The 21935-nt window shown below is 35.3% G+C and overlaps 1 protein-coding gene across 2 annotated transcripts in view; it reads right to left on the bottom strand.

Moving 5' to 3' along the window:
* The window catches only part of LOC106461517 (MIT domain-containing protein 1-like), a 54173-nt gene that overhangs the window by 20239 nt on the left and 11999 nt on the right, over positions 1–21935 (bottom strand). For both annotated transcript variants that reach the window (XM_013921342.2, XM_022388503.1), the window contains 2 exons: positions 8799–8900; positions 8387–8523 (listed from right to left, as the gene is read on the bottom strand). In XM_013921342.2, coding sequence (XP_013776796.1) covers positions 8387–8523; positions 8799–8900 — 239 coding nt within the window. The remainder of the gene's footprint in view (positions 1–8386; positions 8524–8798; positions 8901–21935) is intronic.

Consider the following 21935-nt stretch of genomic DNA (forward strand, 5'->3'; position numbering starts at 1 on the left):
ATATAATTAAAATGGTTCACGAGGCAAGCACACGATCAGCTCTTGGGTGATGTAATTCGATAGCATAACGTGAGCTGATTTATAACTTACAATGGTGCGGATAGTAGTTAGACACGGTTCAAAGAGCAATGAAACAATAGAATTTAATTATAAATAGATGTATGCTGTTATGAACTTAGAGCTACTTAGGATAAACGAATGTAGTTTCATGTTACAATTTGAAGTCATTCTAGAAAGAAAAAAGGGTAATCAAGGTTTATTTCGTTTTATGAGGTTGGTCAAATTGACCGATCCTGCTTTGAGATAGGGTAGAGAAAATAATAGATAATCTATAGATTTTTACTCATAAAAAACGTTTGAATGCACTTAGGAGGTTTTAGGGATTACACAAAGGAAATTTGAGATGAGGAAAAGTATTTTTTATTTTAACATGAAAATTACTTTGCATATGGACTATTCAAAACAAATACTCAATATATTAATGAACAAATCTTTATTTTATTTTATTAAAAATACTTCATTAAAAAATATGATTTTTTGTATGTAAAAGACTTATAATATGAACTGAAAGACTGCCAAATTTTGTGAATATGTACACGCTATATTGAAAGATAGAAGTATTAAATCTATAAAGACTTTAATCGAGTATAAAGAGGTCACATGGTCGGTCAAACTGACCAAGCCCGTGTTGAGAGAGTTAATCAGAATTTATACTAGCTCCTATGAAGGTTAACTCCTGTGAAGATTTACATTATTGTCATAACATGAACCAGCTATTTCAAAGTTAAAAGCTAAATATTATAGCTAATAGTGTGACATTTCTACATCATGTTTGATAACAATGAATACAAGCTAAATGCATTAGAGAACTATATTTGGTAGTATTACAGTTACAATGGCCAAAATAACATATTTCAACCCCGCCAATATTTTTCTCAGTATTCTATGTTAGAAACTATTATTTGTACAAGACACTAACAAAAGACATTTTTTACACACGTGTGAAAAAATAATATGAACTACCAATTAAAATTATTATGAAAATATATATATATATATATATCTGTAGCACCCACTTGTACAGCTGTTACACATCTGATAAGATACTGATACGTCTCTATCAATGATGCACTACCTTAAACATTTTTATTTACTTACATAGATCACATACACTGTTTTTTTTGTGATATCAAAACAGATAAGGTTTCATGTACAGCTGTAAAGTGCTATGTACATGTAAGAATAGTGAGTGAGCCCATGTTACTACAATATGAAACTTATTTCTCTAAAGCATAGTAACAGCTTTTTTTTCTCAATATAGCTTAACCTTTTCCAACCCAGTGTCTTCCATTTTTACGTGAGCAAAATGATATCAAATCCTTAAACTTCATTGCTTAGTTTGAACTCAAATAGTTTGAAAACAGTGACTTTTTTGATTAGGTGATGTCAATATCTGTAAAATTCAACTTTGTGAATGTTTTGTTTTATATTTTCAAGCATTTGAAACTAATACAATCAAAAATATACCTTCTGAAACTAGGATTATTTTCTTTCTTGCAATATATTTGTCTTAAAGCTCTCGTCCTTCCTTACGTAGATACACTATATTGTAAATTTGTAAAATTTCTTCCTACATTGTGAGGCATTTCAATGCTTTAAAGAGCTTTGCTTTGTAAGTTAGTAATGGTTTTCTATTAGTTGTATGCCATGGAAACATAATAAATTAGCTTAACACGTTCCCTCCAAGTTCATTTTAAGTTACTGATGTAACTGTAATGCCAGTTAACTTTTTGTTTACAAGAACTCGCAAGTTTTGTAACTTGAGATAGAGATCCTGACAGTATCGTCTTATTTGAACATGTGCATTAATTACTAAAAGTATGATAAATGTTACCTTTCTATTAGTTTTTATGCTTAAGACATCACAGGACCACTTCAGTATATGTATGAAAACTGGCTTTCAGTTCAGTGGTTACATAGAGTATGCATAATGCCATGATAAAAGTTATGTTATTGAGTGATTTTTATAGTGTTATAAATCATAAATTGACTAAAAATATCCAATTTATATTTCAAAAGTTGCTATTTTCCTATACTGAAAATATATTTCCAATAGGTACTTATTGCCTCTCACACATATAGCTGTTATCATTCAGTGCTGCCCTCGATATGCAATTTTTTAGCATGCCACAAGCCTTGAACTCCCACATACCCCACAATCAATATCATTCAACTGCATCTTTCATATAAATCATCATGTAAAAACCCTCCACCAATAGGAGCGTGACACTCCCACTATTCAAATCTACCTTAATATCACTTCAAGATTAGGCAGAAAAGAAAAGCACTGGTGTTCAGAATGGAAGGAAGGGTGAGGGGAGATAAGTGCCTATCGAAAATATATTTTCAGTATATGAAAATAACATATGATACAATACGTTACCTCCTCTCACGTGTATAGCTAGAATCCCACGTTGAATAGGCAGAGAGCCCATGCAACGGATATAAAATAAGTATCCTTTGAAAACGTCCAAAGAATACCCATAAAGTGTGATCCCCATTGGGAGAGGAATATATGTGGGAGACCACACCACTTCTGTACCAGGCATACTCTGAGCCCAGTGTGGAAATAGGTGTCGCATACATGGGCAGAAAGTGGAAGGAACACAACCAAAAAGGGAGAGATAACCAGTTGGGTCAGAATCCGAATCACGGTATATCGAAACCTCAATCCCATAGAAGAAAGACTGTAGAAGAACGATCTACGGACAGGAATGTGGAGAAGACAAAAATGGAAGTGCTCCAAGGTGTAGAGTGGCTAGGGTGCGAGGGACTGTACGCGGCCAGTCAACTCCAGTTCAAAACCAAGCAGTATTGGGAATAGAACCTCCAATCTGTGGTAGGAGAAGGGTCCACACGATCTTCACCTCAAGTTAAGTAGAATGGAAGGATATATTGTGCAAATCAATCTATGAAACAGGCACATGTAAAAATCCACAATCAACACACATCCGGAAAACCAATTTCCAAATGATGGTAGGAAGAGATATGCCTATGTGGCAGATCACATCAAACTCAATCAGACTGGCACTCCACTGTGCAATATCAGCCACAGGGAGTGAAAACACCCTGAGGTGGAGTGCAAGATGAAGAGCTGTCACCCCAGTCAACTTCATCCTACAGATTGGATCACCCAGAAGCCAGAGTGCAATGCCACCCTCCAGGTTCCACCACATGGAAGTGGAGATTGTGAAGCATACTGGGTGAGAAAGAGGTAACACAAGCAACACGTATGAGGATTTATATTGATTGGTCCAGCTCTAATCCAAAACCACACGCTGGTAACCGACATCTAGTTGAGTGTAGTTGAGTAGTAAGATGAGGGATCCCAATTTAAGGTGTGTACTGCATTGTGACAGATCAACTCCAAAGCAACATCCTCCTCTGGATAGGACTGCACAAAGACTGGGGCACAATAGCAACCTCTGGTTCCCACTGCACAGAAGTGGGTTGCATCCATAAAATATAAGCAACCTCATCCTTCAGATAGAATTGCACAGAAGCTGCATCCAACATCAACTTTCAGGACCCATCAAGTGGAGGTGGAGTGTGTTTATTTGTAGACAGGCACATCATCATCCCCTGCATAGGACTACACAGAAGTTGGAGAGCAACATCACCCTCCTGGTTCCATCACACATAAGTGGATCGCAAGTGGATTGAAAAGCAGACCGCTCCTGATTTATTCAATCGTAGGGACAGCAGGGATGGGCAGATATCCCCTTCTGCTTCACCCATGTAAGTCCATAGGTTAGTACAGTTCAGAAAGGGCATATTATTGAAGCAAATATATCGCAAGGAAACCTACTAGCAATCCTGTGAAACACCTCATCTCAAAAGTGTGTGTTATTGGCCAAGGATATATTGATTTATTATTATTTCATCATGGCTGTATAAGTGCAGATTTGAGATATAGAAAAAATACCTGGGCAAGCAATGCTCGCCACAGAGCAGGATCCGTAATGAAAAAAGACACATGCCACTGAAAGAAAATAAGATATATATATAAAAAAAAGAGAATTTACCCAGTCTCACACTCACCAAAGTTAAAAGGATGGCAATAGGTGGAAGACTGTACCCTGATGAGGATAGTGGGAGATGAAGGTATGAGGTGTAGTCCACATGCCCAACGGAAGTGAGACGGCAGGGAAAATGTAAGGTGCTGGATCTGATACAATGACACCTGGAATAGATTTCGGGAAGAAAGAGACAGGGATGAATATATCAATTGAATCAAATTCCGAACGCAGTTGGTAAGAGTAGAAGGAGAAAAGGTCACGAACAGAGGAATGTTGCCAGGGGATGAAAAGGTGGGAACGGGAACCACGGAATGAAGCCAAGTGGGCAACGTAACAATGAAGAGCAAATACAGGACATAGAAGTCTCTATGGAACAGACTAGGAATAAAAATATGAATGAAAGAAAGCAAAATTAGCAAGAAGGAAGAATTGCCCTTGTGAGCCACCAAAGTTTCAGAGAGGAAAGAACGATCCAAATAAAGGAGAACATATACGAAATGGTACAGTGTGTGAAATGTTAATGGCAAATATATCTGACCAACGACTCCCATAAGCTAACAGCAGTAGGAAATAAGTCTTAAGGGATAAGTGAAATGAAGAACAGGAGGACAAAGGTTCAAATGGAGGTAGAATAAAGCAGGGAAGAACAACACTGACATTCCAATCCAGAAGGACCACCCAACAAGAAGGTCTATGAATCAGGAAGTAACAGTACAAAACAGAGAGGGTAGGGGAGGTAAACACTAAAAATTACCAAGAAAAATGGAAGGTGTGGGATAAGGCTGCTCGATAATCACCAATGGAAAAGACTGAAGTAATATGATGGCGCAGCCAAGTGAGGAAATCTATAATAAGAGGAATAGTGGATTGAGAAGGGGATAAACCCAGACCAATGGAAAATATGTTCCATTTACACTGATAGACTGCCAATGAGAAAGAGCGAATGAAAATGTGCTAAAAAGGAATAGACCTGCAGAGACGATCCAGATATCCTCACCAAGTACCTGATAAATGCCAGGTATGAAGACAGAAGGTAGGAAGGGCAGGATGAATTACCAGGGACCAAGGTTGACATAGAAGGGATGGAGTGAGAGAAAGAGGCAGTTTGGAGCTGAAGTAGACAAGGAAACCATGGTTGTATCAGCCACTAAAGAGCATTCAGAAGGGCTTGACACGAAGTGGCATGGATGATCAAAATCACCCGGGAAAAAATCAGATGTGAGGATAAACATAAAGGTACTGTTTGGTCCAATCCTGGCTAAGCATATCGACAGCTAGGGCATGTGGATGATGAACCAAAGACCAAAAAAGAGGTAACTTGGTATTGAGGAAAGTGAAAAATGCATCCAGCTGAGGAAAACCCCACTGGAAAACCTAATAATTGAGAGACAACTCTGTGGGGTAAGTTGTGTCTGGTGTGGAAATACAACCCACCACAAGATCAAAAGCATCTGGAACATGACTTGCAAGGAAACATATTCCCAACATGTTGGGTCAAAAGAGGAGATTTTTTAACATTCCAATCCGAAAAGACAGCCCGCCGCAGTGGACGACAAATCCGGAAGGAATGCATCAACAGGGAAAGAGTAGGAGAAGTAAACATCCTATGGTATAGGGAAAAAAAAAAAGAAAGGAGTGGGACAAGGCCACCCAATAACCCAAGTTCAAAGAGACAGAAAACCCTCAAATGAAAAGCCAAGTTAGAAAATCTGCAGTACGAGGAACTGTGGACTGAGCAGGAGAAGACACTTGACCAACGTAGGAAAAAGTTCCATTTACACTGATTAACTTCCATGGAGAAAGGGTGAATGGAATGAGCCAGAAATGAAGCTACATGTCAGGACAAGCCAGATCACCTCCCCAATGACCGGATTAAAATCAGGTGTGAAGATGGAGGAAGGGAAGTGATGGATGAAGTACCATTGACTATAGTTGACAAAGAAGGGATAGAGTCAGAGGAAGAGGTAACGGATGGGTAAGTTGAAGCTTAAGAAGCCGCAGAAACCACAACTGAGCCGGCCAGTAAGGAGCAATCAGAAGGACTTGACACAGAGTGGCATGGATGACCAAAATCACGCAATGAAGAAGTCGATTGGGAGGACAGACATATAGATATTTGTTTTGACTCCAACTGTGACAAACATGCTACCAAAGAGGAAAGGGTAGAGTTTGATGCACAGACTCCAAACGTGATTCTAAAGTCTCAGGTACATGATTGAAAACATACTGCCAAAAAAAAGGAGCCATACTAAATCTCCAAAATAAGGGGGTGCCAAACAAACCTGGGACAAAGCCACATCTTGACCCAGAAGATCCCAATGACAGAGAAACTACGTGTGAAAAGTGAGAGCCTAAGATGACAAACTAGCCAACATAAAGATAATAAGGGGAGAGGCTTTCCCTCAAAAAACCCTCAGGGTCTCAGTGGATCACCTTGAAAGGAGATGGATAGCAGATAAATACCATAGATGGAAGTAAAGGTAAAACAAAGGTGTGAAAACTGGACATGGGTTAAATGCACAGGAAAATCAGGGACCACCCCCACACACAGGTAAAATCGACCACAACTGTTGAGATTTGAGAAACGGACAGTCAGCCTGATGGTAAGCTGTTTGCCAACTGGTCTGTAGCCCATGGAGGGTGAAGCATGATGGCCCCCTCAAACAATTGTGAAGCAAATTGCTCAGTATGAACCTGAATATCTGGGGAGGGTGGGAAAATTAAATATGTAGAGAAAGAACTATCATGCAACAAAGAAGGATGGGGATCACAGAAAATGGATAAAACATCACATACTGAGAAATCATGTCTAAAAATGCGGTATTAGGCCTAGCTGATTCCACAGTTGTGGCTAGGAAGACACAGCAAAATCCAGTGGTGGAAAAAGGCTATAAAAATCTTCATCAGCCTGAACAGGTTCAGCTTGCTTAGGAGGAAGTGGAGGAAGTTTAGGAAAAGGAGGTCAACCCATATAACGATCAATCTCACAGCAGAGAATTGCAGGTAAATTCAATGACTGGTCTCCCCCACCTGTCAAAAAGTAGGAGGTATGATACTCTAAGTAGTAACATGAACCTCAGAATTCATTGTAGAAATATATATCAAACAGAAGTGTTTGATGTAAAAATGCAAGTGTTAAAAGGAAAAAAAACAAAGACTAGGAAATGAAGTAAAAGTAAAATATTTCTTCAATATAAAGAAAAAAATTAATGAAGAAATCCCACTTCAGAAATTAAACGCTTAAAGTCACGAAGGTGAATCACATGAAGAGCACCCAAAGAAAAATATGTCTTAACATGAGCACTGCCAAATGAGAAGTGATAGTTCAGTAGAATTGAACAGAGGGAGTCACATACGTGGAAGTAATGTATCATAATAGAATCATGAGAAAGCTGAGCAATATCGGGAGAAGAAGGGTTACTGATACAACAATCAATTTCCCGATGAATTAAAGCTGAAAATTCCTCAGTCGAGGTCCCCTGACCTGAGGCCTGTGTAATTGTGCTGGAAGAAGGTGGAAAACATCTGAAGTGGTAACATGAACTTTGGAATTCATCATAAATGGTGAAGAATTTCAAAAAAATAAGAACAAACAAAGGTAAGTTATTGGGTCAAACCACAGAAATAAACTGTAGTAAAATATTGCAATAATATCTACTTTGAAAAAATATTAAAGAAAAACACACGAAGAAAGCACACTAAAAAAATATCTGCCTAAAAAGAAGTGATAGTTTGGCAGAATCAAATAGAGGGAGTCACATGTATCAGAAGGTGTCATACTCCTATTGGTGAGTGGTTTTTGCATGATGGTTTACATGCTAGATGCAGTTGAACCCCATTGATCATGGGGTATGTGGGAGTTCAAGACTTGTAGAATGCAATAACATTTTTGCATAAAGAGGGCAGCACGGAATGATAATAGCTATTTATGCGAGAGGAGGTCATGTACCATCTTGGAAGATCCTGTAGTTATCATGCCATGTATCTAAAGTGTCTGTGTTTCAGTTATGGTGCTTTTTATGAGTTATTAATTTTTATTAATGCAAATTCAGAGGTGGCCATTATACTGCCACACTTAAAAGGTTAAATAAAAACAAAGTCAAGTTATCTCAGAAAGTATAAGCCTTGTGTCACTGATTTTCCTAATGATACTAATATATTGTATGACATGATAAATCAACTGTCTATGTCAAAGCCAACAAATCATTATTCATAAATAATATAAGGCTTTCAATTTAATTTGTAAGTACATGAATATTTCAAATAATTAGAAGATTTTTTTGAGATAAAAGTAATTAGTTCCTCACCTGATGGATTGTTCGTATGTAAGGATCTTCAACTTCAATCCTCGTGACAGAGTCTTCAAGAAATGGACCAAAGACTTTCTCATAACTATAGCCACTTTCATTGTTGTTAATATGTATCTGTTCATGGTAGGTTCCAGCTGAAATAAAAAATAATAATATAAACAACAAACAAATCTTGTGCATATTAAACCCATATATAAAAAAAACACTCCTGTTTACATCTCCTTAAGAGCTCAAACTTATACTGAACAAAATGTGTTTCATTTAGAGAACTAAAACTTCAATAGAAAATTAATATATAACAAAAACATATAACACATACAGTAATCAATGTTCAGCCAACTTAACTGGGAATTCAAATTTTTTAAAAGGTTCATATTCTTGTAAGATATGCATAATTAGTTAAACTTGCCTTCTTTTTCTTTTTGGACAAGCTTCTTCATTTGTTCTGCTCTGTCCATATAATCAGAGGCTTTCTGCCTGAGATGTTTCTTCTTAGTATCATTAGTGGTCTCTAAAAAAAAGTTTCTCATTATCAGTATTTCAGTTACCTTCAAATGCTTTTGTACATAAAATATCAAATTTTTCATTAATGTATAAGATTTTTTAAGCAATGTTTTTCTCATGCCTTTTTTTTCTTTTGGAATGTTGACTATCCAACATGCAAAGTAATTTTCATTTTAAGATTAAAAATATTTTTATGCATCAGAAAATTTCACATGCAAAATATTTGTAACCTCCAAATAATTATTAAATGTTTTTTCAGAAGAAATTTGATATTTTATCTGTTATTTTCACTATCAAATCTCTGTACAGGTTTGGTCGATTTGACTGACCTTGTAATCACTATAAAAAATTAGGAAATAAATATAAATTATGCTTTTTTCATTCTAGAATGACTACAAATCATAACACGAAAACACTTAATAGCTTAAATCTCATAAAATTATACATTTATACATATTTATTATTTTTATTACACTGACCTTTTCAGCCATACCTGTCTAACATTACAGAAGTTGCAATGACACGGTGCACGTCACTCATGTTACCGTATCCAAGAATATAAAACTGGCCTTTACAAAGTGACCTGTCTTGGCTGTGTTTTAGTGGACTAGCATTTTGTAAAATACAGTCACATTTCAGTTATAATACATTATATATGTATATACATTATTACAATTTACAAATAAGTTTGAAAACTTATTTTTATTAAAACATAGAACAGTAAATAAAGAAGAACAGCAAACAATTATCTCTTCTAGTTACGAACTATGTACTCCTTTGGTGCTTGCTGTAGGATGCTAAGACTTGTCAAATTTCACATCCTCGTGTGACAGAAGTAGGTGTACGTAAACATAGAACATATACAAATAGGAGGTTTATATTCTAGCTTGTCAATATTAGTAACTAGAAACTGTATTTGGACATCACAAACATCTAATTTGAACCAATGCTGCATTCAACATCCCATGTGACACACAAAAATTGATATTTAGGTGTGTTTTTGTTTTTAATATTTACTTTCAAATTAAAAAGTAATTATTGTATAATACTAAAATTTGAATTATAATCTAGTTTGATCTAAACTTATTGACATAAGTTCATAAAATAGTAGTGGAATAATATTTTGAATGCGAGTCAATAAACGTGATGAATGGCCTTTGACTCATGACCTGTGTCAATAAGGTTAATTACATTTTTTGGTCTTATTAGAATAATGTGATATTCAATTATTAAAGCTGTAACCCTTTAATAAATTAAAAACTGAATATATCTTTATTGAAGTTTTTTCTGATAAATTTTACAAAACATGAAGTTAACATATTCCTTACTTGAAAATATATTTCAAATAGATACTTGTCTCTACCACCAAGAGCTATTACCTTGCATGCAACTGCCATGAAGTTTCCTACAAACTTGAACAAACTCCCATCCCCACACATCTACGTGAATTGTAGCAGCCTATAGTATAATCATCATAATGTTGTAGCTTTCCATCAACAGGAAGGTGACACAACCTCAATATGCAGTAATTCCTGTGAGCACTATCACATGACCACAGACTCTTTCTTGACAAGCCAAACAAAATGCATCAAACGTAGAGGGAAGGGTGGGAAGTGGCAGAAAGGTAAGTATCTACCTGAAATACATTTTCAGGTAAGAAAATGTTTACCTTGAAAATGTTACTTAACTCTCTGCACCATTAAGATCCTACATTGAAGATGGTGGATATGATGATGTTGATCAATTACAAAGATGAGATCCTTTACAAAACAGTGACAGAAAGAAAAAGTCCTTGGGGGGTGTGACTTCCACAAGACTGTGAATTGCCTAATGAAGCAGTTCCTGGTGGGAGACCTCATCTTTCCCAAGTAGGGAATACTCTTCGAGTAATTCTTTTGTTTGTTTTTTACTGAGATACTAGAGCAAAGAACATCAAGAAAATCTAGTGCCAGTTGTTATGTGTGGCGTGGCTAGGGCCTTAGACCATTCAGGAAAATCTAGTGCTAGTTGTTATGTGTGGTGTGACTAGGGCCTTAGACCATTCAGGAAAATCTAGTGCCAGTTGTTATGTGTGGTGTGGCTAGGGCCTTAGACCATTCCATCTTAGTCAAGTACGTACATAAGATAGACACTATAACAACAGATGGATGAAGGCAAATCCAAGTTCAATCCTATCAGAAACAGCTTGGGAGATACTGTAATTGTATAACCTGTAGTAAATAAGGGTTCTCAAATGCTCCACTAGATGAACATGTGTGTGTGGAGGAGGAAGTAGAAGTGTAAAGGAGAATACCGAAGAGTGCATGGACCAGTCATTAGGAACAATCATCTAATATTGAGTCCCAAGTGAGAGATACTGCAATAGGTTACAAAGAGGTAAAACAGCAAGCACCAGCTAGGTATAAAGACAGGGATACACCTGGTGCTATCTACGTGTTATTTTTTGTAAAGATATATGAAAACACTGCTAAAGCAGTCTTGCAGAAAACTCCATCTCAACAGTGAACACTGAGAAGGGGTAGATTGTTTCAACATTTTCTGTACTCCCCTACTCAGTGCAGATTTTGGGTATTACCTGTGAGGTAACCCTGGCTACTCAGCAGGATCTAGTGACACCAGACATAATAAATGTAGTGTTTAGAGCAAAATGTTGTGGACATTGTTTTTTTAACTCTCTTGTATGCAGTTATGTATAGAAATATCAGTACACACAAGATACTGTCAGGAAATGTGTCAGTGGCATGGAAAACATATAAGATCAGTAACAGAACTGGAAACTAAAATCAACATGCAAACTCATCACACTACAGCCTCTAGGTAAACTGGAGAATGGTGAACAGAGTGAAAAACAAACACCAGAGGCACATGAAACCATCTAATAGTGGAAGTTATGGAAGATGAATGTGTTAGGTGTAGACCACATACCAGCCTGCAAAACCACTTTCAAAGGTCAGCATCGAAAAGAAGCAAGAAAGGCTGGGATATGATGAATCTGATGGAAGGTGACCTTAAAAAGCATCTGGTCAGACTTAACCAAAGAATACTTTGCCAATCACATGAGTCAATGTACCAAATCAGTAAAATGGAAGGGAATAAGTCTTGAAAAAGCAATGAAAAAAACTAGGCAATGACAGTGTCTATAAAAGGGTCAGTCCAGGAGGGATAGTACTGGAAAACCCTAATATACATAAAAGACAATCAGGAATGGAACAATCATAAAATGAAGAAATAGAAGAGAAAGAGTTGGAGGAAGGAATCCAGTCACCCTCCCAGGATAGTCTAAATCTTTGGAAGAAATGAGCAATCAGGAAACAAGTCCACCAGTCCTCATGACAGAGCACAGAAGATAGCAAATACATCACCGGCAATCATCAAAACAGATGGGCCTTCATAAAATAAAAACAGATAAAGCATATATCCCTAAAGCAAGTGCCTCTCTGGAGGTTGATGTAAGAAACAACCATAGAAATGTTGGAACAGATCATCAAGAGATGATCCAACAACCACAACCAAAGATTTTGGCAAGCCCACATAACTGCAGACATTACCAGAATATTGATAACCAGAGACTGCTCCTTTGGATACCAATTCATGGAGATATTGGAGTTGTTAAGAACTGCCCCTCCTCCAACTGGAAAGGAAAGTATTGGTAGAGAAAAGGAAGGGGGATCACCTGGGTTACATTGTAACAATCAAGCCACCACAACAAAGAGAGGTGGAAAGAAGAGGCATAAGAACAGATAAGGGATCACAGAACATATGTCACAGATCATTCACAGTCCACTAAAGGGAACACATGTAAAGAGAAGTCATAGACACCAAGAGATAGAGAACCTCTTGCACAGGAAGAGAAGGAAAGTGAAGAGCTTTCTACACCAAGAATTCCATGGCATGAAGAAGCAAGAAAAATGTTTAAGTCTGACCTTGAATGAGAATCAAGAAAACTCCCAAGGAGATGTCAAAGACATAAAGGGTCGGAGGGCAGAGAATAGGTGAGAGGATGAGAAGATAGAGGAGGTGGAGTAGGAAAAGCAGGGTCAGATCTTAAAAAAGAAAATGCACAACCCAAAGGTTGCCAGTGAAGAAAGACTTCAGGTGTGCAAAGGATCAGCTCAAGGGAAGAGGTATACTGCTGATGGTCTCAATAGCCTTCCATGTTGGAGAGGAAAAGGCAAGTATAAGCCATAGGACAATGAACAGTAGAAAACAACATGTGGTTTAGTGAGAAAGGAAACCAGAGAATCAAAGGAAGACTGTTAGCAAGCAGTCCAAGCCCAAGATTCCAAGGAATTGGGAACACTCCCAAAGATTGGTGCAGTGATAAAGAGGTAAGACTTAGTCAAGGAGAAATGGAGGTAAACACCCAAAAGGAAAGATTCCAGATTGAGAAGATCCCAAGTCAAAACAAACAAAAGACGAAGAAATAGAAGACAAAGGAGCAAATAAATAAGAATGGATGTCCCCATCAAAACTCTTGAGGTCATGATGAGAAGCCATAGTGAGGAGGTGATGGGTGGAGATATATCAAAGGAGAGGAGTTATGATGAAAATAAGCTGATTGTAGAAAAGAACAACTTGACAGGAAAAACATAACACCCCAAACAGACAGAAGGGACAAATATGATTGTGGTTCAAGAAAAATAGAAGGGCAATGATATTAGGTCATAGAAAAGGAGTCACAAAGACAAGGAGGACACAGATCAACATGGAGATGGGACAAAAGAGAGTCCATGAAGTAAAGCAACCCAAGAATCATTATAGCATACAAGCAAAAGAGACAACCACATAACTGATATGAATGTGGCAAACAGAAAAGGAGGTATCTGTTCCTCATCAGAGAGGTAAAAGCCAGAAGGAAAGGTTGAAGAGTTGGCCAAAATTGATCATAGATGAGGCAGGCTCCAACAAAGACAATGAAACAGAACTATTAGGAACATGGACTAGAGAATAGTACACAGAAGGGAACCAATCACCTGATGAATAATAACAAAAATATGTTTAAAAAACATCAGTAATACCATGGTTCATCACAGCTCTTTAAGATTATAAAAATTAAACATTTCCACAATATTTAAAGTGGCTTTGACATGGACTGAAATCCCCGACTTGTTACATGTCGCGCATTTGCTCTGCTAAGATAGCTAAAGGGATACCTACTGAATGTTAACTCAGTTGAAGAAGAATGTCTGGGCATTGGAGCAAGTTTTTGCATTTTTGGTGAATTCATTGTTTGAAGTAGCACAAAGAAAAAATGTGGTGGCTAGAAAAAATAAAGTTGTAATCAGGTAGATGGAGTAAAAGTGTAACAAGGATAAAATTAAGAAAGCATTAAATAAAGAAAGTCAATCAAAGCAACTAAAAACTCAAAACGCACATGCAAAAAACATTTCTGAACACAGGCGGCACTAAGGAGAAAAATGAGCCTATCATCATGTGCTAGTGCTCACAGGGTTATTGTTCATAGAGGTCACTCTCCTTTTGGTGGAAGGCTTCAACATTACGACAATTCCATCATACGCTGATGCAATACACAACTTTTACATGCTGATGTTTAGTATGCTGTTTTGAGACTAATTAATACCAACCTCCTATATTTATGTGTGCCAAACCAATGAAGTAATGGAGTCTAATGACTAGTAGTTTTATACTATCTGACTAGTTTAAATTATTATTCAAACTATAATCATTACTGCATTTTATTTCCATTCTAGTGATAAATATTTAAACAAAAACCTAGCTATCAGCTTTCATTTGAAGTTAAATTTCAAGAATAAAAGTAATCAGATTTTAAATAAAACTATTATAAAGGGGCATGGCCGAGGTCCTAAAAAATTTTCATTACACTATATACCAAAGCTGAACAATCCTATATGAATTCAGCTGAAAGCTTTGTATGTATGAATGTAAGTCCTGCTAACTCCTCCTAGTTATGGAGCTAGCAAGACCAAACTTGGCAGGCACACTCTGGATCAAACAGAGGGTTTCCTTATCTATATGGTATAGCTTCCCCCCAAAAAAGTGTATCAAGGGGAACTAAGATGCCCTCAGAAGGTTGACTGCCCCTCTTGGGATACTGGGGGCCCCACATTTGAAACTGTTCGTACCTCCACTCACATGCTAGCAAGATCAAACTTGGCACAAATACTCAGGTACCATGAGAAGCTATCCTAATGTTGTTGTTTTTCCAAAGGTATGGACCTCCCCCTTGGGGTAGCTATAGAGTTAAGTGGGGATAGTAGAGAAGATTGATTAGTATATTAGGGCATCTGTGAATCATGAGAGTCTGTCTGAATGCTGCACCAAAGCACAATATTTTATGCTAGTTTCTTTATAAATAGAAGGGATATATATATTTTTTTAATTCTACTTTGGGGAAAGAAAGTTTTATCAAAGCTTTGGAAACTTCTAGAATATTACGTGTATAATTCTTAATATGACAGGGGTGAATATTCTTCAAAAAATAAATCACAAGTTTTCTTGTATCCTCAATCATGGTTTCTAAAATTCATCCTGAATTTTAAACTATGTCAAACTGGTTGACAACAAACCCATAGAGCATGACTTCATCATAGTCAATACACATTTTTTTCTCCTGATTTTTCTGTTTCTTCTTACTATTTTTACTTTTTTTCACAACTTTTGTCCCTTTTCTAATTTTCTTGAACCCAAAATTCTTTCAGTTTTCAAAATCTCAAATTATTCTTGTACTTTTAGAATACCTATTCATAAGAATATTTACCCCTGTGTGTATATCAGTAGTTGGTGTAATATTTCATCATATTAAGATTGATAATAATTATAATCATGCCTTTCTCATAAATTGACTGATATAAAAATGTTTCAGTTGAGGCTCTGTTGTTGTAAGCCTCAGTAACATAATAATTTTAACTGCATTGTTTTTTTTCTATGCACCTATACATATTTCCAGTAAAGAACAATGAGATTAAAGTTACCATCAGTCTACATACATTTATTAGTTAAACTTCTACTATTAGCACTGTCTTAAAATTTATTTTCAGAAGGTTTTAGAAAAGCATTTGGAAAGAAAAAATTTAATTAACAATTCTGAAAAAGATTTTAGAAATGTACTTTCTTGTACTTATCATCTTCTTTGAGTTTTATGTTAAAGTGACTAAACACCCATTAATATTGTGCAATGATTCTTAAAGAGAATTTTGATATGGTGCTTCACGAAGGATTAATTAGTAAATTAGTGCTTATGGAATGAGTGGAAAACTTAAGAACTGGTTTTTGGCAGTGTGATATTCAGGTACACTGATATCCACTACATAGTTACCCACAATAAAATGTGTTCCATAACTACTGTGCAAAAAATGATTTTGAGTGTAAACAGCAAATAAAATTCAAACAAACAGTTTACAAATAAGACAAATATTTATTCATACAATATAAGCCTTAACTGGACAGCCTCTTCTGTATTGAATACTAAAGACTGCAACTGACTGTTGGAGTACAGAGCAGGATAAAACAAAATAACATCCACGGAGGACAAAGACAAGAGTAAGAAACTAAAGAAGCCACACTGTCAAGTGAAACCAAGGTTGAAAGTGCAGTATACCACAAACCTTAGAATTACCTACAGGGATAGAAATAATGAAATAAAATTACATTCACTCAAGGGAAAGCTACTAGAAAGATTATATTCCATTATGTAAAGTTGTATTTCCTCATGAATTGTTTTTTTTATTTAACCCACGCAATATGTTCACTTTCATTGGTCATAACCAAAGGAATACGAATGAACCACGCATTCCTGATTGGGAAAGCCAACTAAAAAGACGAAATTTCTCAAGCAAAGTTAAATTCCTTAGGAATGCAGGAATTTAATATTTCAATCCCTGACCTATATTAGCAATCATTCCCATATACCTGTTTTCAAGAGAGATAAACCCTCAACCCATACTTATTTGTATACATCTCAGTACTACTTGAAATGAGTATGGCCTCACTATAGGAAAGCAAAAGAAAGAAACAGGAACAAGGAAGAATAAGCCTTAGATAACAATCATTTTCACATGTTATCTTTGTTGAAAGTAAATGAATAGTGCACATAAATGACCTTCCCACATTCAGCTGAGAAAGCTGTAATAGGCCCACTTGATATCTGGAGATTTGATCAATATATCATTTACGAAGTAACACTAAAGCTCTTACTGACTGGACTAACGTTAAATGAATAACGAGACTGGATACATATGGAAGCACAAAATACTCAATTTTTATTTTCATAATGAAATAGAAAAACAGCATGTTTACCTGCTAACATGTTTTAGACACATTTGACTGCCATTTGTACTGATTCTTCCTTCAGACTATTCCAATGATATCTTGTATCTGATCATGTAAAAGAAGACAAAGTTCCAGACTGACTAAATGCAAAGTTCTTTGTTCACAAAAACTTCAGATTTACCCAGTGATATTCTCTATCCAAATGACTAGTCATTCTGCTTACAACACAGGTGGGGCCATAATTTCTAGACATCAACTAAACAACTGTCGATATACTTACAAATGTTGTATTAACCCTTTCACAATGGGCTTAATATAAAAAACACCAGTTTGTATACACATTTGCACATTAAGTATTTATATTATAAATTTTAATGCAGTATCTATATATTCACAAAATTTGGTAACCTTTTAGTAAACATTACAAATCTTTTGTACATAAAAAATCAGATTTTTTAATGAATTATTTTTACTAATGATTTGTTTGTAAATATATTGAGTCTGTTTCATTACTAGCCGAAGTGCAAAGTGATTTTCATGTTATGATTAAAAAACTATTCTTTGTCTCAAAAATCTCAAATATCATTTGTGCAATCTCTAAAACCTCCTAAATACATTTCAAATGTTTGTTCTCAGTAAAACTTTATATTTTATCTGTTATTTTTTCTACCCTAATTCTATACAGGGTCGGTCAAATTGACCAACCTCATAACCACAAAAAAAAATCAAAATAAATTTAAATTACCATTACCCTAAGTAGCTATAAACTTATAACAGTACACATCTATTTATACATAAATTTTATTGTTTTATTGCCCTTTGAACAACTAACTACTACTACAATTCATGCCACTATAGGTTGTAAATCACTTGGAGAATGTGAAACTCATGTTACACTATTGAATTACATTATCCATGAGCTACTCTGAGTTTGAGCTGCTAGCATGCTCGCCTTGTGAAAAAATTTTTTTATTATTAAATATTTTACCTAATCTAACCTTAACTAACTTAAAGAGATCCTTAATTTTACATTTTAGTTACTTTTATAACAATAAATAAAGAGAAACATGAAAAACAAGAAATAAATTATTAACCAAATCTTCTTTTTCTTCCTGTCGATGACACTTTTTATATACTAATGATTGTAATCCACTATATAATTTTTATTTAATTAAATTATGCACCAAACAACATAGAATAATAACATGCAAAAACAGATAATTTCCCCTAACTATCACAATTTTTCTGGCTTTCTGACTGTACGATAAAAACTGTTACAAATTCATCCAAGTTAGTCATTATCTTTCCCGTGGGAATAAAGCTTGTACTAACTGAGAAACTGACAGTTCTCTGTTCAGAAAATGATGTAATATAATACATTTGGCTTTCTATTGGTTTCACATAATACATAATTAAACATAACAGAGAACTATTAACAAATCCTGAAAGAGAGGATGTGACAGGTGGGTGTGGCAGAAAGGGTCTGATTTTCTATTTGATGGCTCTGTAACCAGACAAAATTGAAGGCTATAAAAATTATGGTTTGTTTGAGCAGCGATGACTTTACAGTGAATAATTCAATTTTGAAAATAACTCACTAAAAGACTGTGACACGCGCAGTTAGACCCACCCATCGTTAAAGGGATAAACTACATTCTCTTACTATAAAAATACCCTTCAACAAAGAAAAATGCAAAAAATAACCACTTTTCACAGAATACACACAATGTATAAGTCTAATAAGATATTATATATATCTCAAAAACAAGCCCTTCAACACACTAACCGACAACCCTTATCATAGAGAACTCAATTATTAACCCTTTAACAATTATCATCTACCCCTTTTAGGAGGAGTATTTTAACATTATGCAGAAAAATAAAATGCAACAAAATGAACATCTTCATAAATCAAAACATATGAAACAAACTTTTCAATACTATAAACCTGTCTAAATCATCACTTTTAATATAGTCAAAAACAAACCTTTACAATATTAAAACAAACCAGAAAAAAATCTCAATAAAGCATATTAACTAATTAAAATGCACTCTAAATCCTTCCGGGAAATCATACAACTAAAATTACAATATGTAATGAAATAATAAGCAATAAAAAGAAAATGCTTTGACTCTGAAAATACCCTGACAATAAAAAATTTAAACAGACAAGAAAACACTCTTTAACCCTCTCACTAAGGCAGGCCTCAACAAACCCAGGCATCAGGTTTCCATGGTGACTAAAAATGTAATTGTGGCACCTAGTATTTTCTCCCATTTTATTCATGTGTAGGGCTGTGGTAGATAGAACTCAAATCTAGAACAATTCTGGACTCTTGGATATTCTGTACTATTTTTGTGTTCTTTGAGTCCTAGATCGAACTATGTTTCAAGGATTTTAATAGCAGATTAAACATGTTACTAATTTTGTGCCACTTTATTTTGCTTCTTTCTCTCAATTCAACCAATCTATGTGCATGTTTAGACTCATATAGGACCAAAGGCAGTTATTTCAGGCTATACTATCAAGTGGTTGTTGATATCCTATGATCTTTAGCATGCAGTCGTTGCTATGAAAGTAAATAAATATACACTAGTGCCTCGATTATCCGCACTGGTCCGGGGAAAGCAAAAAATTGTGAACAACAGAAACAGCAGATAATCGAGACACTAGTGTATCTCACTTGTTAGCTCACTGTTTAATCTAAATAAAATATTTCAATATATCTAAGTTCCTTATTTTAAATTATAATCTTTTTACTTTCATTTAACCATACCATCAGAAAAATTATAAGTTATCATAATCATAAAAGTCAAGTGTCGGTTGGTCAGTCAGTCGGTCACCCTCTTTTTCTCCAAATTTTGTGAGTTACATGACCAATTCACTTTTTCTCCTATAATACTTCCTCTTCTGATTGTCCAGTCCCGTCTTAGTTGAATTCAATTGCTAACATAGGTATAAATAGGTCCTAAATTTGGGCACTTTTTCTGCTATAGACATGGAAGTGCATTTGCATTCTACCAACACCTGTGAAAAATAAGTAAAAAATTAGCACAAATGTATGCTTGAGAATTATTATGAAAAATCCTTTATTAAAACAAACTGAAGATACCAATTACCTGTAGGGAAGAGGACAATGCATAACTGGTCGACACCTCAACATAACCTGAACATGCATCTGTGGTTAAAAGAAGCCCGCCATAAAGCATAAAACAGCAGATGACAATTGAAGTTTAGTGTAATCTTAGTGTGTATTTTGCGTATTTTAGTATACTATGTTTTTAATCCCTAATCAAATAAAGTTAATCAAGCTACAAATATTTTATATTCCTGTCTAAAAATAAAAAAGATAAGTCTTGCCTTGAACCAGCCATCTTACAATTTGAACGCACGCCAGATCCTGCATCTTAAATCTCCAGATATTATGCAACACCTGAACTTTTGCAACCAAAATTAATATCTGAACGACAATTTCTCTAAAACATGTAAATTATTGTCTAGAATTGTAATGGCACAATTATTTTGACAAAATTTGGGGAAAAGAAAAACTGCAGATAATCAAGGTACTAGTGTAGCTCCCATTTCCCAGGACAAACAGTAGCGAAGTTAGGTTAGGCAAACCTGGCTCCTGAGTTTTTTGCTGGCTCCTAGATCTGAAAATATTTGTTGAGGCCTGCACTAAGGGTAGGTCAGAGTGTGCATGTCATGACCTTTTACAGAGTTACATTCAAAGTCTAACTAAGCTACTTTATTATCAATGTAATCAAATAAACTTGGAACTAAAACATAGTTAATAAATCAAATTTTTGTACAAGTTTTAAGTTCCTAATTTTATAAGAATGTATTTTTAAAAATCCCCAATCTCTCCTAATACAAGAATTGAGAGTTTTGTTCTCTAGGTCCACTCTTTTTATTTACTACCCTTCTCTGAAGTACAGAATTTAATGTAAATTACTCATTATAATATAGATACTACTAAGGCAAAGTCTAATTTTACATTATTCAATCTTGTTTGTTTATGAACCATAAATTAGAAAATCAGACCCACTTGTCACATCCTCTATTTTACAAATTGCTAGTAATTCTTTCTGACATTTTATACAATACTATTTATAACCAATAGATTAAAACATTAGGTAAAATAAACTCTTATCACTAAAATGCACTATACAAAAAATAAAAATTGAAGTGTTTCTACACAAATGGACCCTTTTGTGGTCTCAGCACAAAAAAACTGTAATTTTCACTGATAGCAAGATAGCCAATTTGGTCCAAAATCTGACATTAAGTATCAAACACCTGGACTGAGAATATAAGGTCTCAAAGTGAAATTTAACTTGTCAAAACATTGGCCAAGCATGTATACATTGAAAGGGCTTTGTAAAAAGGTCAACCAAGTGTGTATACGATAAAAGGACTTTGTAAACACCTAATTGTGATCATTACTTTCCTCTACAAACTACCTTTAAAGGCTGAGTGAATTACCCAGGACAAGCAATACATCTATGGGGTTCATATGTGCTCATGCTCTAATTGCCCATTAAATACATATCCCTTGTACCTGTAAACTGCTTGGTCCACAGGCCTCATTGGTTCTCCACTTGACCAATACCTATTTAGCCATGCTTACTGTCAAACCAGATCCTACACACATACCTTGACCCAGGTTAACCCTTTCGAGATGGGTCACAGGTGAAAGGCCATGTCATCTCATTTGTTAACTCACATTCAAAATTTTATTGAACTACTATTTCATGAATCTATGTCAATAACTTTGGTACCAAGCCTTAG

Source organism: Limulus polyphemus, unplaced genomic scaffold, assembly GCF_000517525.1.
Source record: "Limulus polyphemus unplaced genomic scaffold, Limulus_polyphemus-2.1.2 Scaffold976, whole genome shotgun sequence".
NCBI lineage: Eukaryota > Metazoa > Arthropoda > Merostomata > Xiphosura > Limulidae > Limulus > Limulus polyphemus.